Raw genomic sequence first — 23,093 nt, 5'->3', positions numbered from 1 at the left:
AGTTCCAAGTAATATGTCATTGTTCAGGGGTAAAGAACTAAACGACCGAGTTTCTCTGGTTTCTTTATTTCTAACTGGGCCTGCAGTAATCAAAAACATAAGATCTTTTGGAAACTCAGTCAGTAGAAAAACATATTAATTGGACCTGTCTCAATCTTTAGTGTTGGTTTGATTTTTAGCAAAATTGGAAGAGTTACTGTTAAATATGGTAAAATAACCTGACCGCACAAAAGCATTCAAATTTCAATCAGAAATATGATCTTTTCAGGGCTATGGGCAGTCTTACTTCGATGACATCCAAAATACAACCAAGTAAATCTTAGTTTGGACATTTTGATTCATCATGTTGTCTTTTTATCTAGTTTTCCATCCAAAGCCTTTTAAAGGTACAGCAAAGGATCATTCTTCAAAAAATATATATGCATCCGTATCAACACAAGGTCCTGCTTTTAATGTAATGAACTCTCAAAGAAGACTGAAGCAGGGTCTCGACCCGAAACGTCACCTATTCACATCCTCCTGAGATGCTGCCTGACCTACTGTTACTCCAGTGCTTTGTGTTTCTTTTAAATCAGCATCTGAAGTTCCTTGACTTGCTTTCTGAAACGGCTGCATTCATGATTCCACCTCAGAAGAGTTTTATTACTGAGCAATCACCATAGATTATTTTATATATATGTAAACATAAACTCCTGCAATATTGTTTTGCATACTCCAGTTCTGTGAGATACATGATACTTTTTTTTAACATCCAATGATTAATTCCTAATGCTTGCTGTTTGCCTGCTGCTTTAATACAGAAACTCACATTTATTCTGATTCACTTTTCATGTGTTAATTTTGAACAATACTGCAATTTAAATAAATAAACCTATTATCCAATCTCTTTTTGTCAAAGTTAAATATTTGCTGTTTGTTGAAAAGGAAATAGCGTGGCTGAATAAAAGCTAAAAGCAGGTACCGTCTAAACTGCTATTTTTTCCTTTTCTGCTGAAAAAATATGGTAAACTCTCCAAAAACCCTCGATGTAAAAACTGAATTCAACCTGTCATCATAATCCAGTTAATATAAGGTAAGTTGATATAGCTGAGTTTAAGATAAAGTGCAGAATAGTTGTAAATAAGTTTCTCTGGTTTCTTTATTTCTAACTGGGCCTGCAGTAATCAAAAACATAAGATCGAAGTAAGAATGGGTCGTGCTCTGAGTACTAAATTCCACCCTGTTTACAGCAGCAGATGAGCACAGGAGAAGTCGTTTCATAAGCCCAGAGAAGCAAAGAGGAGAACTATAGGCGTCCATAAATAATGCTAATTCTGACTTTCCTCAGTTTCTGCACTGATGTCCTATCCTGTCTTTGTTCAGTTTTTCCAGGAATCGATAACTGAAGTCTGAAGAAGGATTTGAACCCAAAATGTCGCTTCCAAAGACATACAGGTTTGTACGTTAATTTGACTTTGGTAAAAATTGGAAATTGTCCCTAGTGCGTAGGATAGTGCTAGTGTACAGGAATCGCTGGTCGGTGTGGACTCAGTGGGCCGAAGGGCCCGTTTTCACGCTGTGTCTCTAAACTAAACTATCCATGTTCTCCAGGGATGTTGCATGACCCGCTGAGTTACACCAGCATTTTGTGTCTCTGTTTGGTATAAACTAGCAGCTGCATATCCTTGTTATCACTCCTTCTTAATTGTCTTTGAGTTATCTCAGCATTCAAAAGATGCAAAATGACGTGATCTCATCGACAATGTGGTGTACAGATTGCTCATCCTTTTGTATAAGAAGATAACTGCAGATGCTGGTACAAATCAAAGGTATTTATTCACAAAATGCTGGAGTAACTCAGCAGGTCAGGCAGCATCTCGGGAGAGAAGGAATGGGTGACGTTTCGGGTCGAGACCCTTCTTCAGACTGATCCTTTTCCTTTCAAGAGTTCTATCACAGGTTCTATCAGAGTTTACTTACGGAGAAATATCTGATGCCAACTGGATCTTGTAGAAGCCGCTCAAAGGACACAGCCCAGCTGGCTACCAGTCGCTCTCTGTGTTTTCTGCAGCTTTGGACACTGGGAAGACTGGCATTGCTGTTGATGCTATTCTCACTGTTGTAGTTCTTGAGATCGGCACCATTTAACTCTGTCAAAAAAGACAACAAATGTCTGATACACAAAAATACATTTTTATTGTGCTCACTTGCATTAGAACTAATAGAAAAGCAGAGAAAATTTTCAAGTGTCAAAGTCAAAGAATCTTACAACTAGGGGAAAACCATTTGGCCCAAAGTTCTGGATTAATTCTTTATGAAAGAGCTATATAAAATGTTCCGCTTCCTCCTTCCCCTGACCCCAGTAACTAGCCAGTTAACGTATTTCAATATTTATGTACACAAAGGAACAAAGATTCACTGACGCAAGTTTCAAATAATTTTCTTCATCAATCTCACTGTTTGGGAACCATCCTGATAGAGAAAGGATAGAGAGCAGTAATGTTTTGCTTATCAGCAATACCAAATGGAATTGGGAAGCAACCTATGACCTTGGCTAGATGTAGCAATGTTATTTTGCAAATGTTAGAGAGCCATAGAGCCAAAGAAGTGTACAGCATGGAAACAAGCCTTCACTCTGCCTTATCCATGCCGACCAAGTTGGCTTAATGGTCTAGTCCCATTTGCCTGCATTTGGTCAGTAGCCCTCTAAGCCTCCCTATCCATGTATCTATCCACGTTTTTTCGAAGCTATAATGGCATACGCTTCTACAGCTTCTCTGGCAGCTCATTATAATGAGCGTATAATGATATGATGAGCATTTGAAGGCACTGAGCCTGTACTCGCTGGAGTTTAGATGAGGGGGGACCTCATTGAAACTTACTGAATAGTGAAAGACCTAGATAGAGTGAATGCGGAGAGGAAGTTTCCACTAGTGGGAGAGTCTAGGACCAGAGACCATAGCCTCAGAATAACAGGACGTACCTTTAGAAAGGAGACCACGAGGGATTTCTTTAGTCAAAGGCTGTTGAATCTGTGGAGTTCATTGCCACAGTCGGCTGTGGAGGCCAAGTTAATGGATATTTTTAAGGCTGAGATTGACAGATTCTTGATTAGTAAGGGTGTCAGGGGTTATGGGCAGGAGGCAGGAGAATGGGGTTGAGAGGGAAAGATCAGCCATGATTGATTCTGGACCTGCCTATCACGGGGGACCTTATCAAATGCCTTACTAAAATCCATGCAACCAACATCCACCACCCTACCCTCATCGATCACCTTTGTCGCCTCATCTAAAAACTCAAACAAGTTAGTACAACTTGACCTGCCGCAAATCTTGAGATCTAATCTTGAATGTAAATTAATGATTAAAAAAAAAGTGCTGAACCAAGAAGTGTTTTTACAACTAAAATTCTATCTTCGCAGTGAATTATCTTACTTCATAGAGAATTAGTACCACCGGGTGGCGCCAGCAGTGGCTGCCTCGCCAGTCTGTCTGTCTGTCCTTTCCTTCTTTGTGTTTTAATTGTATGTGTTGAAGGTATGTTTTAGTGTTCTTTAGCTTGTTTTTATGTGGGGGATAAACGTTTTTTAATCTCTTACCTCGACGGCGATGCGATTTTTTCCATATCGTATCTCCGTCCGCACTGCGGCCTAACATTGAGGAGTTGGCGGCCTTTGCTGGAGACCGATTTTGAGAGCTCCATCAAGGGGAGCCTGCGGGCTTTAACATCGCGGAGCCCGCGATCCCTTTGCCGCTGATCGACCTCGGAGCTCCAACCGTGGCTGCTTGCAGACTTAACATCATGGAACCCGCGGTCTCTGGTCAGAGACCGACTTCGGGAACTCCAAGCCGCGGGAGTTTCGACCACCCCGACGCGGGAGTTTCAACCGCCCTGACGCGGGACTTTCAATCACCCCGACACAGGAGTTTCGATCGTATCAACGCGGGAGCTTTGACCGCCGGCTGCGGGAGCTTTGATCGCCCCGACGGATTGACTTCTCCGACCGTGGGAGATTAAAGAGGAAGTAGCTCAAACATTTTGGCCTTTCATCACTGTGAGGAATGGGGCGAATCTGCTGTGGTGGATGTTTATGTTAACCTTTGTGCAGTTGTGTGTCTTGTTGCTTTTTCTTTTGTATGGCTGTATTTTAATTCGCATATCACTATACCTTAATTGGTACATGTGACAATAAAAGACCTTTGAAACCTAGTCAATTGGGGATTTATCCACCTTAATGCTCTTCAAGAACCCAACACCACCTTCTTCTTGATCTCAAACTGCCCTGGCATATTAATATGGTCCAAACTGATCTCACTGTGGTCCCTTTTGGCCTTGCTAAGTATCCACGAGTTCTTTACCTTTTGCATGAGAGGAATAGATCAGATAGATGCACAGAGTGCACCCAGAATAGGTGAATCGAGTACCAGAGGACATAGGTTCAAGGTGAAGGGGAAAAGATTCAATAGGAATCTGAGAGGTAACATTTTCACACAAAGGGTGGTGGGTGTATGGAACAAGCTGCCAGAGGAGGTAATTGAGGCTGGGACTATCTCAACATTTATCAAACGGTTAGACAAGTACATGGATACGACAGGCTTGGAGGGATATGGACCAAATGCAAGCAGATGGGACTAGTGTAGCTGGTTGGCCGGTGTGGGCAAGTTGTGCCAAAGGGCCTGTTTCCACACTGTATGACTCTGAATGCAAAGTAGACTTGATGGGCCGATTGGCCTAATTCTGCTCCTAGAACTTATGAACATATTCCAGATACAGACTCTCTTGTGAGTGAAAGATTAGGCCCTGAAGTCCTTGCTAAATCTCTCCCCTCTTACCTTAAGCCTATGCTCTCTAGGTTTAGAATACTCTGCCCTAAGAAAAAGATTATGAGCATTCATTTTATCCGTGCCCATCAAGATCGTGTACACCTCAATAAAGTCACCCCTCAAAGCCCAGTATGGTTACTACTTTAGGTTAATGCAGACTTATTAACAGCAAAAAGCAGTGGAAATTATTGAAAGCAGGAGTTTAAAGGCATTATGACAAATAATTGCTCAATTTTTTTTCTGCGGTGCACTTTTCAACGAGCTACACCATAGCAAAACGAAGAACTAGGCTGTGTCTTAATAACGATCATACAACACTATTTACCAAGTATATTGGATGGTTTTTAAATAACAGTCACAAGAAAACAATTCTGATTCAAAGAGTTTTCCACTGCGCGATCAGGGCTAATCTTTCCAGTTTTGAAGATGTTACCAAAATGCCACAGACGAGACAAATAAATAGCAGCTGATGAGTCAGCTCAATTTCTCCACACGGCCCATTTCTGCACCACAAGGGAGCAATTTAACTACCCATGCAGTACTCAATGGGTGCAGTAGCATAGTTGCAAAATTGCTAATGGCCCATATCTGTGCCGCAGTCCAATCTAGATTTGCACAGATATCATGGACTGAAGGTTCTGCTCCTGTTTTATGTTCTGTTTTACTCAGCATTCAAATATAAAATCTGCAAATGCTTCTGAACAATGAATTCAAAGAAAAAATAACCTCCACGTCTGTCAACAAGAAACTGTCCGTACCATTAAACTATATCAAGGATTTCTTGAGTTATATCGCTGGGGTCGAGAACCTTTCGCCACTATTCCCATGCTGGCCATTGTAACTCCATACATTGATCGATTTCCCAGCTGTTGGCTTGTCTATGTCAGGTCCATTCAAGTGCTCAACCAAATGTTGCCACAGATTCTGCCTATACTACTCTCATTCCATATGTCAACCATCTTCTGGGCTGATTTTTTTTTTCTTTAAATCACCCCTTGAAGGAAATCACCTAATTTTTCCAGCATTAAATTCCATCTGCCATTTGTCTGCCCATTTTACCAATTCAACAACATTGTTCTGTAGTCGAAGTCTATCCTCCTCACTATCAACAACACCAATCTCATGTCATCTGGAACCTTACCATGCCACACCAACTTCTAGGATCACGTGAAAATTGCTCATATATAACAAATAGTATCATCAACACCAATCCCTAAGGTGCACCACTAGTCAGTTTGATATAAACAACCTTTCACCATCATCCTCTGCCTCCTATCACCAAGCCCATGTTACATCCAATTCGCCAAATGGCTCTGAATCTGATTGACTGGACATTTAGACTTTAGAGATGCAGCGCGGAAACAGGCCCTTCGGCCCAGTGAGTCCGTACTGACCAGCGATCACCCCGCACACTAACACTATCCTTAACACTAGGGACAAAGTACAATTTTACTGAAGCCAAGGTACAAACCTGTATGCCTTTGGGGTGTGGGAAGAAACCAGAGAACCCGGAGAAAACCCACACGGTCATAGGGAGAACGTACAAACTCTGTACAGACAGCACTCGTAATCAGGATTGAACCCAGGTCTCTGGCACTGTAAGGCAGCAACTCTACCGCTGTTCCACTGGCTTTTGCAGTCTGGATTAATTTCCCATGTTATTATTTTTTAACTCTGTGATTTGCCTTCATATCTGCTCATCTATCTTCCACTGATTGTCTGTTCTCCCAAAAAAATTCATAGAACATGGAATAGTACAGCACAGGAACAGGGCCATTGGCCCACATTATCTGTGCCAAACATGATGCCAAAACCAACTCTTACTGCAAACTGTGGATTTGCTGTGAAATCTACAGCCTTTGATCACTCTTGCACTACCACCACTATGTACGAGCTTTGACAATGAACTACTATCCTCACTCTGCTTTCTCCAAACTAACTAGTTTTACTTTCTATCCCAGTTCTGACACGAGGCCCCGGAACTAAAATGTTAATCGTTTCTCTTTCCACAGATACTGCCTGGTCTGCTGAGTGCTCCTGGGATTTTCTGGACTTGCAGCATAACAAGGTTGCCTGATCTCACAAACACTTAATCTGCACGGTGTAAATTCACTCTGAGGGCATTCACCAAACTAGGTTGTATTAACTTCTGAATAATTTGTTTGTCCTGCTAGGTGGACACAAAGTGTTGGAGTAACTCAGTATGTCAGGCAGCATTTCTGGAGAAAAGGAATAGGTGACATTTTGGGTCTTCAGAAGCATTTTTGTGCCTATCTTTGGTGTAAACCAGCATCTGCAGTTCATTCCTACACATTGTTTGTCCTCTTGTTGGACAACATGTGGCAGCATGTAGCCTTAAATATATCACAGTGAGCCGTCATTATTGCAACTTCTAAACTGCTGTGAATAGGGGAAATTATCAAAATGCATCCAGCGCATTCATTAATATTACGAACACCAGCATCGGCAAAGTTGGAAACCTTACATTTCATTTCTTTTCTTTTCTTTCCATGCATCCTAAAAATCGCTGAAAGCAAAATTTTAGCAATAGCTGAATTCAAAAGAATTGGTTACATTTCTCAGGCAGTGTAGTGAATCCAAGAATACAGTCCTCTGCTTACCTGACTGAACCTGGTAGGATCCAGTGTGATGTCGCCTTGTCAAATATCTTAAACGGTTCACCGGAAACCAACCTATTGAACCCATGCCAGTCTCAACTGCATCTTCACTGCAACCACCAGAACTACTGTCAGCCTCCGAGGCATTTTGAGCAGGTTTCCTATGTTTTACATGAAGATAACGCAGCTCATTCTACAAACGGCTGAACACGGGCAACAAAACAGCCGAGCTTGCCTCTCCGCTGGTTCAGAACAATTCCTTTCCTCGAGGCCGCAAGGACAGGAAACAGATAGAATGTCAAAGACAAAGCTTTAAGAATGCCAACTAAATTATTTATGAGGAATTATTCCACTGTGGAAACACAAATTATTGATGAACTTGTGGGGTACAAAATACAGCACAGATGAAAACTATAGAGAAGTATTTCAGGGGTAGGAAATGTTAGCATATCATTTTTGGAAAGTAAAACTGTTCTCGATAACATGGTATTTCTGAAACTTGGAGGAAATGCCTAGCATTTATCTGCAATTATTTATTGAAACTTTTGAAAGTTAAGTTCAAGTGTGAGATAAGGATGTAAGCCAGAGGAAGGAATAGAGGTGGAAGGGTACAGGAGGGGAAGGGGAAGGGGAGAAATGGGTGAAAATCTAGTTGGGGCACAAGGAAGAGAGGGGGAAGGGAAGACAAAGAGAGAGGGTGGGGTTACGCAATGGCTTAGCTCCAACAAGAAAAATCACCACTATGAGATCAATACCAATACTAATGTCACTCATGTTTCATTTTAAATGCTTTCTTTAAGACTTGAGGTGAAGGCTTGGGTGAAGGCCAAAACTGCTAAAAAGCATGTGTTTGTCATTTTCAAACAGAATTCTCTGCAACTGATTTTGTAGCAAAAAAAATCAGTTGTGACTGGGAAGTTAAAATTCCTGACATTTTTACATGCCCTTCCTGTTGAGGGACAGTATGAGGTGGGCTGACCTTAGTGCTAATACATTGATTCTCACTGTTACAAATCTTATACAAGATAAAACTCTATTAATCAAATATCAAACACAGCAGGCCCCAACTTGCTCGAGTTTATGGCCAACCTAAATCTGACAGATGTGGAGGTCCACACGTCGTGTAAACACTCTGCTTAATCATTACCCGAATACAGTTCCGTCGCTCACCCGCGCGTGCCCGAGTTCAAATCCCCACTGCCAAATCCTTTGTTGTCCTGGCACACCACGGCCGCCCCCCCGACCGCATGATTGGTCGGCCCAGATCACGCCCGGTCCACGCGAGAGTTCGAGCCCCACAAACGAAGGTTCGATGCCAAAGTGGCTCGGGCCGCCACATGACCCCCCCAGAACCGGAGTAATGGAGGCGGTTTGGCTGACGAGTGAGGCGGCCTGATTGCGTATATAGGTCTCCTGTGTCCAGGGTCGCAGCCGGCAGAGTTGAGGGCGTGTGCGGTCATCACGGTGGACCGACCCTGCGGCGGGGTTATGCCACCTGCACTGGTTGGTCAATGTCCAAGTGTGCCGGCTTAAGACGGCCCACGGAGACAGTGTCGTGCCTGCCGCCCATGTCGATGACAAAGGTCATGGCACCATGTTGCAGTACCTGGAAGGGTCCCTCATAAGGCCTTTGCAGTGGCGTACGGTGGGAATCACGGTGAACAAAAACATACTGGCAATTTGTGAGGGCCGGTGGTTCGTTCATGGGGGCGAGTCCGTGATGGGACATTGGGATGGCAGTGAGCGTGCCCACCTTTGACCGGAGGCGTGTCAGCATGGTCGCGGGTGGGTCCTGATGTCCACGTGCTGCCGGGTTTAAATCCCCTGGGACGTAAGCGGGGCGCCGTACACCAGCTCGGCCGAGGAATTTGCCAGATCCTCCTTCGGGGCAGTGCATATTCCCAGCAGTACCCACGGCAACACGCCCATCCAGTCCGGGCCTGCGAGCCGTGCCTTTAAGGATGCCTACAGGTGACAGTGAAAACGTTCCACCAGGCCGTTGGCTTGCCGGTGGTAGGCCCTACGTAGTGTGGTGCAGCTGAGCGCCAAACAGCCGGGCCATTGCTGACCACAACTCGGAGGTGAACTGCGCACCTCTGTCAGAGGAGTTGTCCACTGGGCGATCCAGTGGGCAGTGAGGGCACGTGCACACATCGCAGTGGAGGTATCTGAGAGCGGGATGGCTTCCAGCCATCTCGTGAATCGGTCCACGATGGTGAGAAGGTGGGTGATACCTCTGGATGGAGGCAGCAGTCCCACGATGTCGACGTGGATGTGGTCGAAACGCCGGTGTGGCAGGTCGAAATTCTGCAACGGTGCCTTGGTGTGATGCTGAACCTTTGAAGTCTGACAGGGGTGCACGCTCTGGGCCAGTTGCCGACCTGCTTGTGCAACCCGTGCCACACGAACCTGGCCGCCACCAGAGCCGTTGTTGCCCGTATGGAAAGGTGAGCCAAACCATGAATCATGTCGAAAATCCAGCGGCGCCAAGCTGCAGGGATGATGGGTATCCGCTGTCCCGTGGACACATCACAAAGGAGCGTGGTGTCAGCAGGCCCGAATAGCGCATCCTCCAACAACAGGCCTGAGACGGCGGTGCGGTAGGCTAGTATCTCCTCATCCCCTCGCTGTGCGGCGCTAGAGCCGTGTAGTCGACACCTGGGGCCAAAACGTGGATGGCATTGATGGCGGTGCAGGCCAACGCATCTGCGACCCGGATGCTCTTGCCCGCGATGTGCTGAACGCAAGTCGTAGACTCAGAGATGATAGAAATTCACCATGCCGATGAATCACGATCACGCCCGGTCCACACGAGAGTTCGAGCCCGACAAACAAAGGTTCGATACCAAAGTGGCTCGGCCCGCCATACGGACATGAAAAAATCCACTCTACTTACTCGAACTTGAATAAAACCATAGAACGGTACAAATTAGAGGAGACCATTCAAACCATTAAGCTTATACCAGCTATTCCCGCATTACTATCCCGCTTGAGATACAAGAGACTGCAGACACTAGTCTAGAGCTTTTTGTTTTGCTAACCTGGTGCTCTTCACATCTCTGAAATGTTTCCAATTAAGTACGTTCAATTTTAATCATACAGCACTGAGACATGCACTTTAGCCAACTGTGTCCATGCCAACCATCAAGAACCCATCATGCTCATCCCATTTACCAGCGGCCTTTTATATTGGGTCCATATTAGTCCACGGCCTTTTGCATTGGATATTTAAATGCATAACCTACTATAGTGTGGCAACTGGAACCGGACACAGGCTCCAATTACTATAGCCTCCCTGCACTAATACATGTCCAGAGTCGAAAGAGTATTGGATCCCGACCCGAAACATCACCCATTCCTTCTCTCCAGAGGCGCTGCCTGTCCCGCTGAGTTACTCCAGCAATTTGTGTCTATCTTCGATGTAATCCAGCATCTGCAGTTCCTTCCTATACTAATATTTCAAGTGTAGGAAAGAACTGCAGATGCTCGTTTAAATCAAAGATTTAAACATAATGCTGGAGTAACTCAGCGGGACAGGAGAGAAGGAATGGGTGACGTTTGGGGCCGAGACCCTTTTTCAGACTGATGTCCAGGGAGTACAGAGATTAAATGTAGTCAGAGACAGTAAGACTGGTGGGAGAACTGGGAAGGGGGAGGGGATGGAGAGAGAGGGAAAACAAGGGCTACTTGAAGTTAGAGGTCAATGTTCATACCACCGGGGTGGAAGCTCCCCAAGCGAAATATGAGGTGCTGTTCCTCCAATTTTGCTGGGCCTGAGGAGGCCCAGGACAGAAAGATCAGATTGGGAATGGAAAGGGGAGTTAAAGTGCTGAGCAACCAGGAGATCAGGTAGGGTTAGGCGGACTGAGCGGAGGTGTTCAGCGAAATGATCGCCAAGCCTGCGTTTGGTCTCACCGATCTACAGGAGTCGACACCTGGAACAGTGGATACAGTAGATGAGGTTGGAGGAGGTGCAAGTGAACCTCTGCCTCACCTAAAAAAAACTGTCGGAGTCCTTGGACGGAGTCGAGGGAGGAGGTTAAAGGGTCAGGTGTTGCATCTCCTGTGGTTACAGGGGAAAGTACCTGGGGAAAGGGTGGGAAGGGACGAGTGGGCTAGGGAGTTGTGGAGGGAACCGTCTCTGTGGAAAGCGGAAAGGGGTGGAGATGGGAAGATGTGGCTAGTAGTGGGATCCCGTTGGAGATGGCGGAAATGTTATTAAACTAATATTTTAAGCGCTGATTAGCAAAGGCATGTATCGCAAGTGCTAACCTCACCATCTTTCCTGGTGTCACAAAGTGTTAAAGCAACTCCATTGGTCAGGCAGCATGTGTGGAGTAAATTGTCAGACGACGTCTCGAGCCGGGACTCTTCTTCAGATTGAAGAAAGGTGCCAACCCGAAACGTCATCTGTCCATTCTCTCCACAGATTTGCAAATGTTTGCTCTTTGGTTGAGAGTTTTGTATAAAATGGACTTTTTAAAAAAAACAACAAATAGAACCAGATTTAACACGCCAATGCACACGCCCAAACCTCTCTCGATATCTTGGCAGTGCAACATGCTGATGATCTACTGCGCATCTAGTATACAAATTACAGGGTTGCACCGGCTTTCAATTGCCAAGCCTCAGTCCTCTGAAATCGCCACTCCCTACTGCAAGTGTAGAATTTCCCAAACTATTTACTTGCATAAGAGTCAAGAGTGTTTAGTTGTCACATGTACCGAAACAGAACACAAATTCTTAGTGCAGTTTACAGGTCTGTAAACACAGCACTCAATAAATAGCATAATAATAAATCTAAAAAGTTCAAATAAATAAAAAAACCAAAATTAGTGCAAAAGTTAATTATGCAGCAAAAACAGTTTGTAGTTCGAAGTTTAGTTGAAGTTTAGCATCCAATAGCCTGCTGGTTGTTGGGAAGCTGCTGTTCCTGAACATACGTTTTATATAATATTATACATATGTACAGTATATATACTGAACATAATATTAAATTACACATATTTTAAGTATAAATAGGCTCATCTTTTGCAAAGTTATTATTAAATGTGAACAAAAAAGAGGGGAATATCGCATTTAATCACCAGATCTGAAGGAAAACTGCGATCCAATTTGATAGGAAATCAGAACACGAGCAAATCACAAAATTCCTGAAATTCCCAAGAAAATATTCGGCAATGTTTGCCCAATACAAAATCTCTGCTCACAGTTTGCAAAATTGATTTAGTTAAGCAAATAAAGATTAAAGAGAAGCAGAAAATAAGTAAAAACATGCGGTCAACATCATACCATTTCTCATTGTCACTTATCTGGAAAATGTGCACTAACCTCCATCGGAGACGGCCGCTATCTGCAAGAAAGGAGAGAGGCAGGGGTGAGAAGACTTCATTGCAATAACTCTGATATGGTTTTTTTGTTTCTAAACTAAATACCGATGATTAATTTAAGCAGCGTCCGAACAAGCACATTCACTGAAGTGGAGAGCAAAGTCAGACCCAGTGAATGAGCCTAAATGCATTTTTTCAGCTGTAACCATCTCCTTTATGAACCCATCCCAGTGCCACTTCTTAACGGATTTTAAAAAGGCGATGGGTGAGGCTGGATTTCTTACTGTAATACCATAAACATTTTACACTTTGTTCTTGAATAACTGCCAAACTAAAAGGAAAATATTTCCTACCATTTGAAATCCTATATCCAAACTTACGTTGTGCTTATTCGCCCAACAATCTAATAAGAAATATAAGAAGATAACTGCAGATGCTGGTACAAATCGAAGGTATTTATTCACTATATGCTGGAGTAACTCAGCAGGTCAGGCAGCATCTCGGGAGAGAAGGAATGGGTGACGTTTCGGGTCGAGAAACAACCCGAAACGTCACCCGTTCCTTCTCTCCTGAGATGCTGCCTGACCTGCTGAGTTACTCCAGCATTTTGTGAATCTAATAAGAAACTTTTATTTTCCATCAAAGTGACCCCATGAGAATTTTATAGGGGCTCGTACGTCAATGGCTTTGTGAAACACTTTGAGGCGTCCAGAGGACGTGAAACATAATTATAGTTTTTTTTAAATTAACTAACTTTACTTTAGTCAAACAGCATGGAAACAGGCCTTTTCGGCCCATCGAGTCCAGGCTGACCAGCGATCACCCTGTACACTAACGTACACACACTAGGGACAATTTACAAGGGGCCATTTAAAGGGGCCAAATTTGTACAAACTTAATGCAGACAGCATCCGTAATCAGGACTGACATGGGTTTCTGGCGCTTGAAGACAGCAACTCTACCGCTGCACCACTGTACCGCCCTTTACACATTTTAAAGGAAATAATAATCATTTTCGTAAAAAGACAACGGAGGTGGGAGGGGGGGGGGGAAGCATTGAGCATCTAAGTTTAGCGTTGTGACAACTCAAACCCACAACCTCAGCTGACACTATAGGATGGATTCATTGGAGTTTCCCCTCCCACCAGAACTTGGCACATTAACAGGGTTTTCAAGCAACTTCCAAAGAAGTTAAGCTGCAGAGTAGAAACTCCACTGAATTTAACTTTGAGCCTTATGTTTCAGTTTAAATGTAAACCAGTTTTCCAATGAAACGTTGGAAATACATGCAAGTAAATGAGTAAATGCATTACTCAATAAATGCATACAGATTCTGCCACGTGAAATAAGCAGCTCAAATTTGCTGACAAATATGATGGATTTTCCTCTCCTTACAGGGCAAATGCAGGCATAAGAATTAATGTAGATAGCCAAGAAAATGTCAACGATACAGTCTGAAGAAAAGTTCCGAGCCAAAACATCATTTCCATCCATAGATCTGACACTTTCTGCAGCATTTTATTTTTTGCTCAAGATTCCACCATCTGCAATCTTTTGTGTCTCCAGTCAGCAATATGGGCCAAATAACCTGTTTCAGTGGTGTACAACTCTATGACAATATATGTAGGAAGGAATTGCAGATGCTGGTTTACACCGAAGACAGACACAAAATGCTGGAGTAACTCAGCGGAACAGGCAGCATCTCCGGAGAGAAGAAACGTGTGACATTTTGGGTCGAGACTCTTTTTCAGACTGAGTGTGAAGGAGGGTCTTAAACCGAAACAACACCCATTCCTGCTCTATGACTGTACACACTTATGAAGTTAGCAGGATGAGTTAACAAAACAGAATTGGTGTCATCCAAAGGTTTGTTTAATCCCGTGTTCTGCCCTGGAACCGTACTTTAGACAATGCTTTTAGGTTTGCAGTTGTCGCTTCCAGTGATAATTTTGAGAACAAGATCTCTCCGTTCTCTCAGCCGACTTCATGCTGTCAGATGTATTGTACGTGTCTTGTCTTCTGCGGTCTCACCCACGTCTTACACAACTGCAACATGACCACCCACCTTCAAGACTCAATACTCTGACTAATGAAGGCCAATGTGCCAAAAGCCTTTTTGACCGCCTTATCTACCTGCGACTCGACCTTCAAGGAACCATGCAGCTGCACTCCTAGATCCCTGTGCTTTACAACACTACCCAGAGGCCTATCATTTACTGTGTAGGTCCTGTCCTTGTTCGACGTCCCTAAATGCAACACCTCATACTTCTCGGTATTAAATTCCTTCATCCATTCCTCCGCCCATCTGGCCAATCGATCCAAACCCTGCTGCAATCGTTCACAACCATTTTTACTATAGTTGGACTTTCTGTGTTCAATACAAAAGCACGTGACTAACACCAACAAAAGTCCAATTTCCTGGTTGCTGAGAGAAATCGAAATTAGTACCAAATTTTGCTTTACTTTGGGTTACATTGATTTTCAATTCACAGGCTATCTTTTTCAGCACTAGACTTCTAGGCCACTGGCTCTTCATCACACCTTTCACAGTCCCAATACGTACCAAAGTGCTTTGCGTTTTAAGAACTGCCAAAGCACTGCCCCTATTGTAATAGTCAATTTACATATAGCTAGCACTGCACGAAGAACCATGTTTGTGTGGTGCATAACAAAAACTGATGATGCCAGAAAATTATGGTGATACTCAGCACCAAGCAGGATGGAGAAACGGTTATTTAGAACACAGAACATAGGAGAGTACAGCACAATAGACAATAGACAATAGGTGCAGGAGTAGGCCATTCAGCCCTTCGAGCCAGCACCGCCATTCAATGCGATCATGGCTGATCACTCTCAATCAGTACCCCGTTCCTGCCTTCTCCCCATACCCCCTCACTCCGCTATCCTTAAGAGCTCTATCCAGCTCTCTCTTGAAAGCATCCAACGAACTGGCCTCCACTGCCTTCTGAAGCAGAGAATTCCACACCTTCACCACTCTCTGACTGAAAAAGTTCTTCCTCATCTCCGTTCTAAATGGCCTACCCCTTATTCTTAAACTGTGGCCCCTTGTTCTGGACTCCCCCAACATTGGGAACATGTTTCCTGCCTCTAATGTGTCCAATCCCCTAATTATCTTATATGTTTCAATAAGATCCCCCCTCATCCTTCTAAATTCCAGTGTATACAAGCCTAATTGCTAACAAGGACAGGCCCTTCGGCCCGCAATACCTGTGCCAAACGCCATGCCAAGACCATCACCTATATACCTGTACATAACCCATATCCCTCCATTCCCTCTATAACCATATGCCTATCCAAAAGTCCTTTAAATGCAACTAATCCCGTATCTGGTTCAACCACTATCCCCTACAGCTCATTCCAAACACTCACCCCTCTGTGTAAGAAAACTTCTCCTGTACATCTCCAAAATTTGACCCTCTCACCTTAAAGCCGTCTTGTATTTGATTTTTTTCCATCCTGGGAAAAAAATTCTGACTGCTCACCCTATCTATGTCTGTTTAACCTGTCTATTTCTGGTCAATCAATCTTCATCATTTTTGTTGAAGTGAGTTTGCTGAAAGAGGGAGGAAAATGGTACATTGAAAACTAAGGAAAATCCCCAAAATACTGTTACGACAATTCTTGACGATTGAAAATGAAGCAACAAGATGAATAATAATTGGGAGGCATTTGCAGAGGGCACAAACTAATTACATGGTGGAGGAAGTGCAGGAGGCACATGCCAAGATTATCCGATGATTTCTCGAAGAGAGTCAGTGAATATGCAAAGGACTTTAAGAGCAACGTTTTTTGAAATCAATTTAATTTGTGCGCAGACAGCTAAAGACAGCCGGGTAAAGATACATAGATGAGTGTACAGAACAGGAGTCAGGCTTTGAATTTTGGACGTGGGCCTGCGTAAGGGGATTCTGAAAAAGCAATCTTGCAATTGCTGAAATTGAGGGAACATTATCTTTTCTTGATAGACTGAACTAAGCTGCTCCTTCTCTGGAAAGTGGATTATGAAATATTGCAAAAATATTTTACAGCCTGCAAGATCTAATATCACGTCAAAAGTGTAATAATGCAAGCTCTCGCAGCCCTTTCTCAGCGCAGAGCAATCCAATCTTGCAAGGTTTAAAACCTCTCATAAACTCGCAGTGTCACTATACATGGTCATAACTGAGCTGCATAGAGCCACCAATCTTTTACTTTCCCAGACTTGGCTCGTCAGCTGGAAATGACAATTTATGAATTGAGTTGAAATGTCAACCTGTTTGATTTTCCTGCTATGAAAACTAGTGATATATACCAAATATAAGAAAGAAATACACTCACTGCACCCATCTGCAAATCAAAACCCCCTCAACCTATATTCAGTTATCACTAAAGACAGACACAAAATGCTGGAGTAACTCAGCGGGTCAGGCAGCATCTGTGGATAAAAGGAATAGGTGACCTTTCGGGTCGAGACCCTTCTTTAGATTGAGAGTCAGGGGAGAGGGAAACTATAGGTATGAAAAGGTTCAGAACGTTCTCATCGCAAGCCTATCATTTGCCAGGCTTTGTCCCACTCCAACTCTCTTGTCCAGCTTTCTCTCCCCTACTCCAAACAGTATGAAGAAGGGCCCCGACCCAAAATATTGTTACTCTATTTCCCTCCATAGATGCTGTCTGACCCACTGAGTTCCTCCAGCACTTTGTGTTTTGCACAAGATAGATGTGAACATTTCCTGTTGTAACTGAGTCTACCACAAATCCACCCATTGACCATAATGGCGTAATTACTAAAATTCCTGCTTCACAGCTTCAGGTTCAATCCCCACCTCCAGTGCTGACTGTTGTAGTTTGCACATTCTCGCTGCGATAATGTTGGTTTCTCCTATGTGCTCCACTTTCCTTCCACAACCAAACCAAATGTGGGGGGTTAGTAGATTACCGGCCACTGTAAATTGTCCCTATCGTGCGAGTGAGTAGTAGAATCCAGGGGAACTTGTTGGGAAGTAGGATAGGTGTAAATAGAACAGAACAGTGCAGCACAGGAACAGGCCCTTCGGCCCACAATGTTTGTGTCAAACAAGATGCCATGCCCAACTTTTAACTGCCTGTACATAATCCATATTCTCCCATTCCCTGCTTTTCCATGTACCTATCGAAAAGCCTCTTAAATGCTACTATCTTATCTTGCCTCCACCTTCACCATCGGTAATGCATTCCTGGCACACACTACCTTTTGTGTAAGAAACTTTGCCCTCGCACCTAAAGCTAATAGAATATATAACATAGGAACAGGCCCTTCGGCCTACAATGTCTGTGCATGACGGCTGGCATTGACTTGATGGGTGTAAGGCCAGGGCTGGCAGGAGCATTTGCCTGGGAAGGTGTGCTTTTCTGTTAGAGACCCCCAAATTTACTCTTTCACTTCTTTTGTCTGATTTTGACACTGCTAATCCAAGCAAGTATAACTTTTTAATACAGAATTACCCCACTCAAAGATTGAACAGGTTGGGCCTGTATACATTGGAATACAGAGTCACAAGATTTAAACAGCAGAGAAATAGGCCATTCAGTCTAACTTATCTATGCTGACCAAGTTGCCTGACTAGCTAGTCCAATTTGACTGCATTTGGCCCATATCCTTCTAAATCTTTTCTACCCCATATCTGTTTAATCATTTTTTAAACAATGTAATTGTACCCACCTCTACCATTTCCTCTGGCAGCTCATTCCACATATCCACCACACACTGTGTGAAGAAGTTGCCCCTCAGGTCCCTTTCAAATCTTCTACCTTTTCACCTTAAATCTATGCACTCTAGTTTTAGAATCTCAGACCCTGGGAAAAAGACTGCGACCAGTCAATTTATTTATGCAAACGTACTAATCATGCCAACTACATTCTCATGCAAATCATTAACATATATACGACAAACAACAGTGGACACAGGAGAAATCCCGAGGGCACATCACTGGTCACCGGAGAATGGGAGGTGAACTCATTGAAACATAGAAGGTTCTGAGGGGGAATAAGAGGATGTTTTCCAAGTAGGGTTATCAGTTTCAGAATAAGGGGCATTGATTCAAGAAACAAGTCACTCATTTTAGATTTACTTGAGGAGGAATTTGTTGTTTTGTCATTGAATATAGTGAGAAGGTAGTATTGATGCCAAAACTTATTCACCCATGATTCTACTGAAGAGCAGAGCAGACTCAAGGAATCGACTTGCCTTGTGCTCTTGTGACTTATGTTACATTTTACATTATAGAGTTCAGTGTACCATCACCATATTAAATGGAATTCCTATCAAATGGTGGAGAGGCACAATGGTGCAGCTGGTAGAACTGTTGCCTCACAGTGCGAGAGACCCAGGTTTAATCCTGACCTGTAATGCATTTTTTGTCGAGTTTGCACGTTCTCCCTGTGACTGCGTGGGTTTCCTCTGGGTGCTCCGGTTTCCTCCCACATTCCAAAGACATGCCTGTTTGTAGCTTAATTGGCCGCTGTAAATTGCCCCTAGTGTGTCAAGAGTGGAGGTGCAAGTTGGATAACATGGAGCTAGCGTGAAACGGGCAATCGATGATCGGTGCCCACTCAGTGGGCTGAAGGGCCACTCTCCATGCTGTATCTCTAAACTAAACTGGTGTCAAGAATTCAAGTAGATTATACAGGTGCTCCTCAACTTACAATGGGGTTACATTCCGATAAACCCATTGTAAACTGAAAATATCGTATGTCGAAATGCATTTAATACACCTGAATACGTGGCCGGGGGCGAGCTACGGGTCGCTGCCATTGCCCAGCGTTTACACCATTGTAAAGTCGAAATAACGGAAGTCAAAGCATCCGTATGGGGTCCAGCTGATAATTTAGAAATCGATTCAAAAAGCACACCATTTGCTAAAATTTAAATGAACATGATATATTTATATTTTTCCACATAAGTTGCAATCCTATTCCAAAAGAGCATGCATTAATCTCCACAGTACAGCTTTTAATGGGAGGTTCAATGGACATATATCAGGGATTTTAATTTTTTTCTCTCTGGATCTTTAATTAAGAAAAAATCCTGTTTCAGCACTGCATGCATTTTGTTCAGTGTTGCATTTAAATATTACCACGTGTGTGTCAGTTTTCAACATCCTTGCTGCAAATTGGATTTAGAAAAGTCGAAGTGCTTTTTTTTGGTTATTTAACGACCCCAATGTAGTAATAAAAGGAATCTATTGTAAGGTCAATATTGAATGATCTTCGCTTCAGGGCTGACATCAGGAAACAAAGTGGTGAACACACCCCAGTCAGCATCAATGGAGTGGAGATGGTTGAGAGCTTCCAACTCCAAGGCGTAAATATCGCCAACAATTTGACAAATCATAGAGAAGTTATGGCCAATAATGCACATCCCTATTTCCTCAGAAATGACTCTTACCAACTTAAACAGATACACTGTAGAAGGCATTCCATCGGGATGCATCACTGCTTGGTTTGGTAACAGGGCTGCCCAAGACGGCAAGAAATTGCAGAGTTGTGGATGTAGTACAGTCCATCGTTCAGACCAGACTCTCCCCACCAACTCCAAGCTGCCTCAGAAAAGCAACCAACACAATCAAGGACAATTTATACCCCCATCATTTCATTTTCTCCCTCTCCTGTCGTGCAGAAAATACAAAGGCTTGAAAGCACCGACCACCAGATTAACAATCCTCTAATATGCTAAGGGTGTTGCCCTGATCTCCCAACCCACCTCATTGTGTCCCTTAGCACTTTTTTAATCAACTCTTTCTTTGTTATTGTAATGCTACAATGCTGTGTAACTGATATTTTTCTCTCTTCACCACGTGATGTACTTGTGTATGGCTTGATTGTACTCGTGGATAGTGTGATTTGACTGGATAGCATGCAAACCAAGCTTTTCACAGTATCCCAGTACATGTGATTGTAATGAACCATTAAAGGTCATCGTTGGAAAGTTTAGTTGCAACTTTACAATGTCTAGGCTGCACTCGGAGTATTGTCTGCAGTTCTGCTTACCAGGCTCTCCGATTATAGATGTGGCTGCACTGTAGAGAGTGCAGAGAAGATTCACAAGGTTGCCTGGATTAGATGGGGAGAGACGGGAAATGCTGGATTTATGTTCACTGGAGCAAAGGAGGCTGAACGCTGACCTGGAAGATTTATATAAGACTAGACCAAGTGGATGCGTTGGGCCCCATTCCTCATAGAGGGGGGACAGGGAAGGGGAGGAAAGGATTAGACTGTCATATACTGGGCAAACAGGATGTGTAGAAAGGAAAAAAAGGTATCAAAGTGCTGGGCCAAAGGGTCTGAATCCTTTGTGTCATGAGCAATTCTTGACCATGAATCGTAAGGCTGAGCGGCACAGATTGTAGAGCTGCTGCCTCACAGGGCCAGAGACCTGGGTTCAATCCTGACCTTGGGTGCTGTATGTGTGGAGTTTGCACGTTCTCCCGTGTGGGTTTCCTCCCGTTTACTCCCACATCCCAAAGAAGTGTGGGTTTGCAGTGGAACTGGCCTCTGTAAATTGCCCCTGGTGTGTAGGGAGTGGATGAGGAAGTGGGATAATGTAGAACTAGTGTGAACGGGTGCCAGGCCGGGGAGCCTGTTTCCATGCTGCATCTTTCAATCAATTAAATGCAAAGAAAATGATACATGCATTTAGGCAGTGGTGTTGGCATGAACCTGTCCTTTCATAGAGACAAGAATCCTGTAGCATGGACACAGGCCATTCGGCCCACCATACCTGCGCTGGCTATCAAGCATTTACAATAATCCTACCGTATTCCATTTTTTCTCCTACCTGTTCAACAACACCACCCCCACCCAGATTCTCTTGTCACCCATCTCCACTATAGGTGATTTACAGTCAATAATTAACCAATTAATAGGCACATCTCTGAGTTGGGAAAAAAAGGGTAACAATGGAGTAACATCTATTGTGACAGTGGAATTTTTGACGATACATTCTACCACCATTTCAGTGGGCTTGTCATTTGATTTTTACATTTTTACAGTATGCCCTTAGCAACAATACCAGGAGACAATATTTCTGTGTGACTACAGATCTGGACAATAGGACGTAAAAATGCTACGTAACTGATAAAATTTTGATGAAGGAATTAATTGCAGTTCTTGAAGGTACTATTTAAATGAATATTTATTTTCAATCAAATCAAGCAATAGACTTGACCAGCACCTCTTCAAGAGCCAGAGGGAACTCTGTTTTAAGTAGAAGTAACTAAACCATTTAAAAACAAAAATAAATTCAGTAAAACAATAAGTTACTCATCTGAATTGGCGAAATACCAGCAAAATATCGAAGACCACAAAACACTGCTTAAATCATGTGCTTGCTGGAGGAAACACAATGTGTTATGAAGATGTGACTGGTACACATGCTACTGAGCTACCATTTTACACCACAGCAGGGTGCAATCAAACCATGACCAGTTTTCATTCGCCAAAGCTGTTTTATTGACAAAGAGCAAAACCTTTCATCTATGCAATGATGATGATGAAAACAGAGTAAATGAGGCCACAAACTCTAAAGTAAGAAAGGAAGATGAGAAGAGAAACCATCCTCTCTACACCTGAGCTGTTGGATCAGGTAGATCACCAGAAAAGGGCGAGAAAAGGGTCATTTTAGAACTATTAGTATAAGTAAATATCAATGTGGAAAAAAAAATCCAAATAAACAAGAGATATAGGTCACACAATGCCGCACCCAGAAGAGCCCGCTGCCTCACAGTGCAAGTGATCTAGGTTCGATTCTGACCTTGAGTGCTGTCTGTGGAATATGCACGTTCTCCCCGCAACCGCGTATGTTTCCTTCAGGTGCTCTGGTCTCCTCCCAAAGAGGTGAGGTTTGTAGGTTAATTGCCCTTGATGTGTAGGGAGTGTATGTGAAGGTGGGATAGCATAGAGCTAGTGTGAATGGGTAGAGACAAAATGCTGGAGTAACTCAGCGGGACAGGTAGCAACTCTGGAGAGAAGGAATGGGTAACGTTTCGGGTCGAGACCCTACCCATTCCTCTCTCCAGAGTTGCTGCCTGTGCTGCTGAGTTACCCCAGCATTTTGTGTCTGTCTTCGGTATAAACCAGCACCTGCAGTTCCTTCCTACACATAGTGTGAATGGGTGATTGATGTTCAGCTTGCTTCCATCTTTCAATTACATCAATAATACTAGGTTGGAGATGGATGAGGCAGCATAGAGAGAAAATACTCCTAAAGTACAAATGTGGAAGGAAATCAAAGAACCCAGAGGAAACCCACGTGGTCACACGCTGCGCCACTGTGCTGCTTGAAATTGGATGGAACTCAACGAAAC

The 23,093-nt window shown here is 43.5% G+C and overlaps 1 protein-coding gene across 1 annotated transcript in view; it reads right to left on the bottom strand.

Moving 5' to 3' along the window:
* rgs12b (regulator of G protein signaling 12b) overlaps nt 1-23,093 on the bottom strand; it is a 118,556-nt gene that overhangs the window by 39,645 nt on the left and 55,818 nt on the right. Inside the window, exons 3-4 of the mRNA XM_078432059.1 lie at nt 12,752-12,773; nt 1,960-2,129 (exon numbers count right to left, since the gene is read on the bottom strand). Of these exons, the coding sequence (XP_078288185.1) occupies nt 1,960-2,129; nt 12,752-12,773 (192 nt within the window). The remainder of the gene's footprint in view (nt 1-1,959; nt 2,130-12,751; nt 12,774-23,093) is intronic.

The sequence above is a fragment of the Rhinoraja longicauda genome, chromosome 3, assembly GCF_053455715.1.
Source record: "Rhinoraja longicauda isolate Sanriku21f chromosome 3, sRhiLon1.1, whole genome shotgun sequence".
Taxonomy (NCBI): domain Eukaryota; kingdom Metazoa; phylum Chordata; class Chondrichthyes; order Rajiformes; family Arhynchobatidae; genus Rhinoraja; species Rhinoraja longicauda.
Note: the sequence above shows the minus strand (reverse complement) of the source record. Positions and strands in the feature narration are given on the sequence as shown.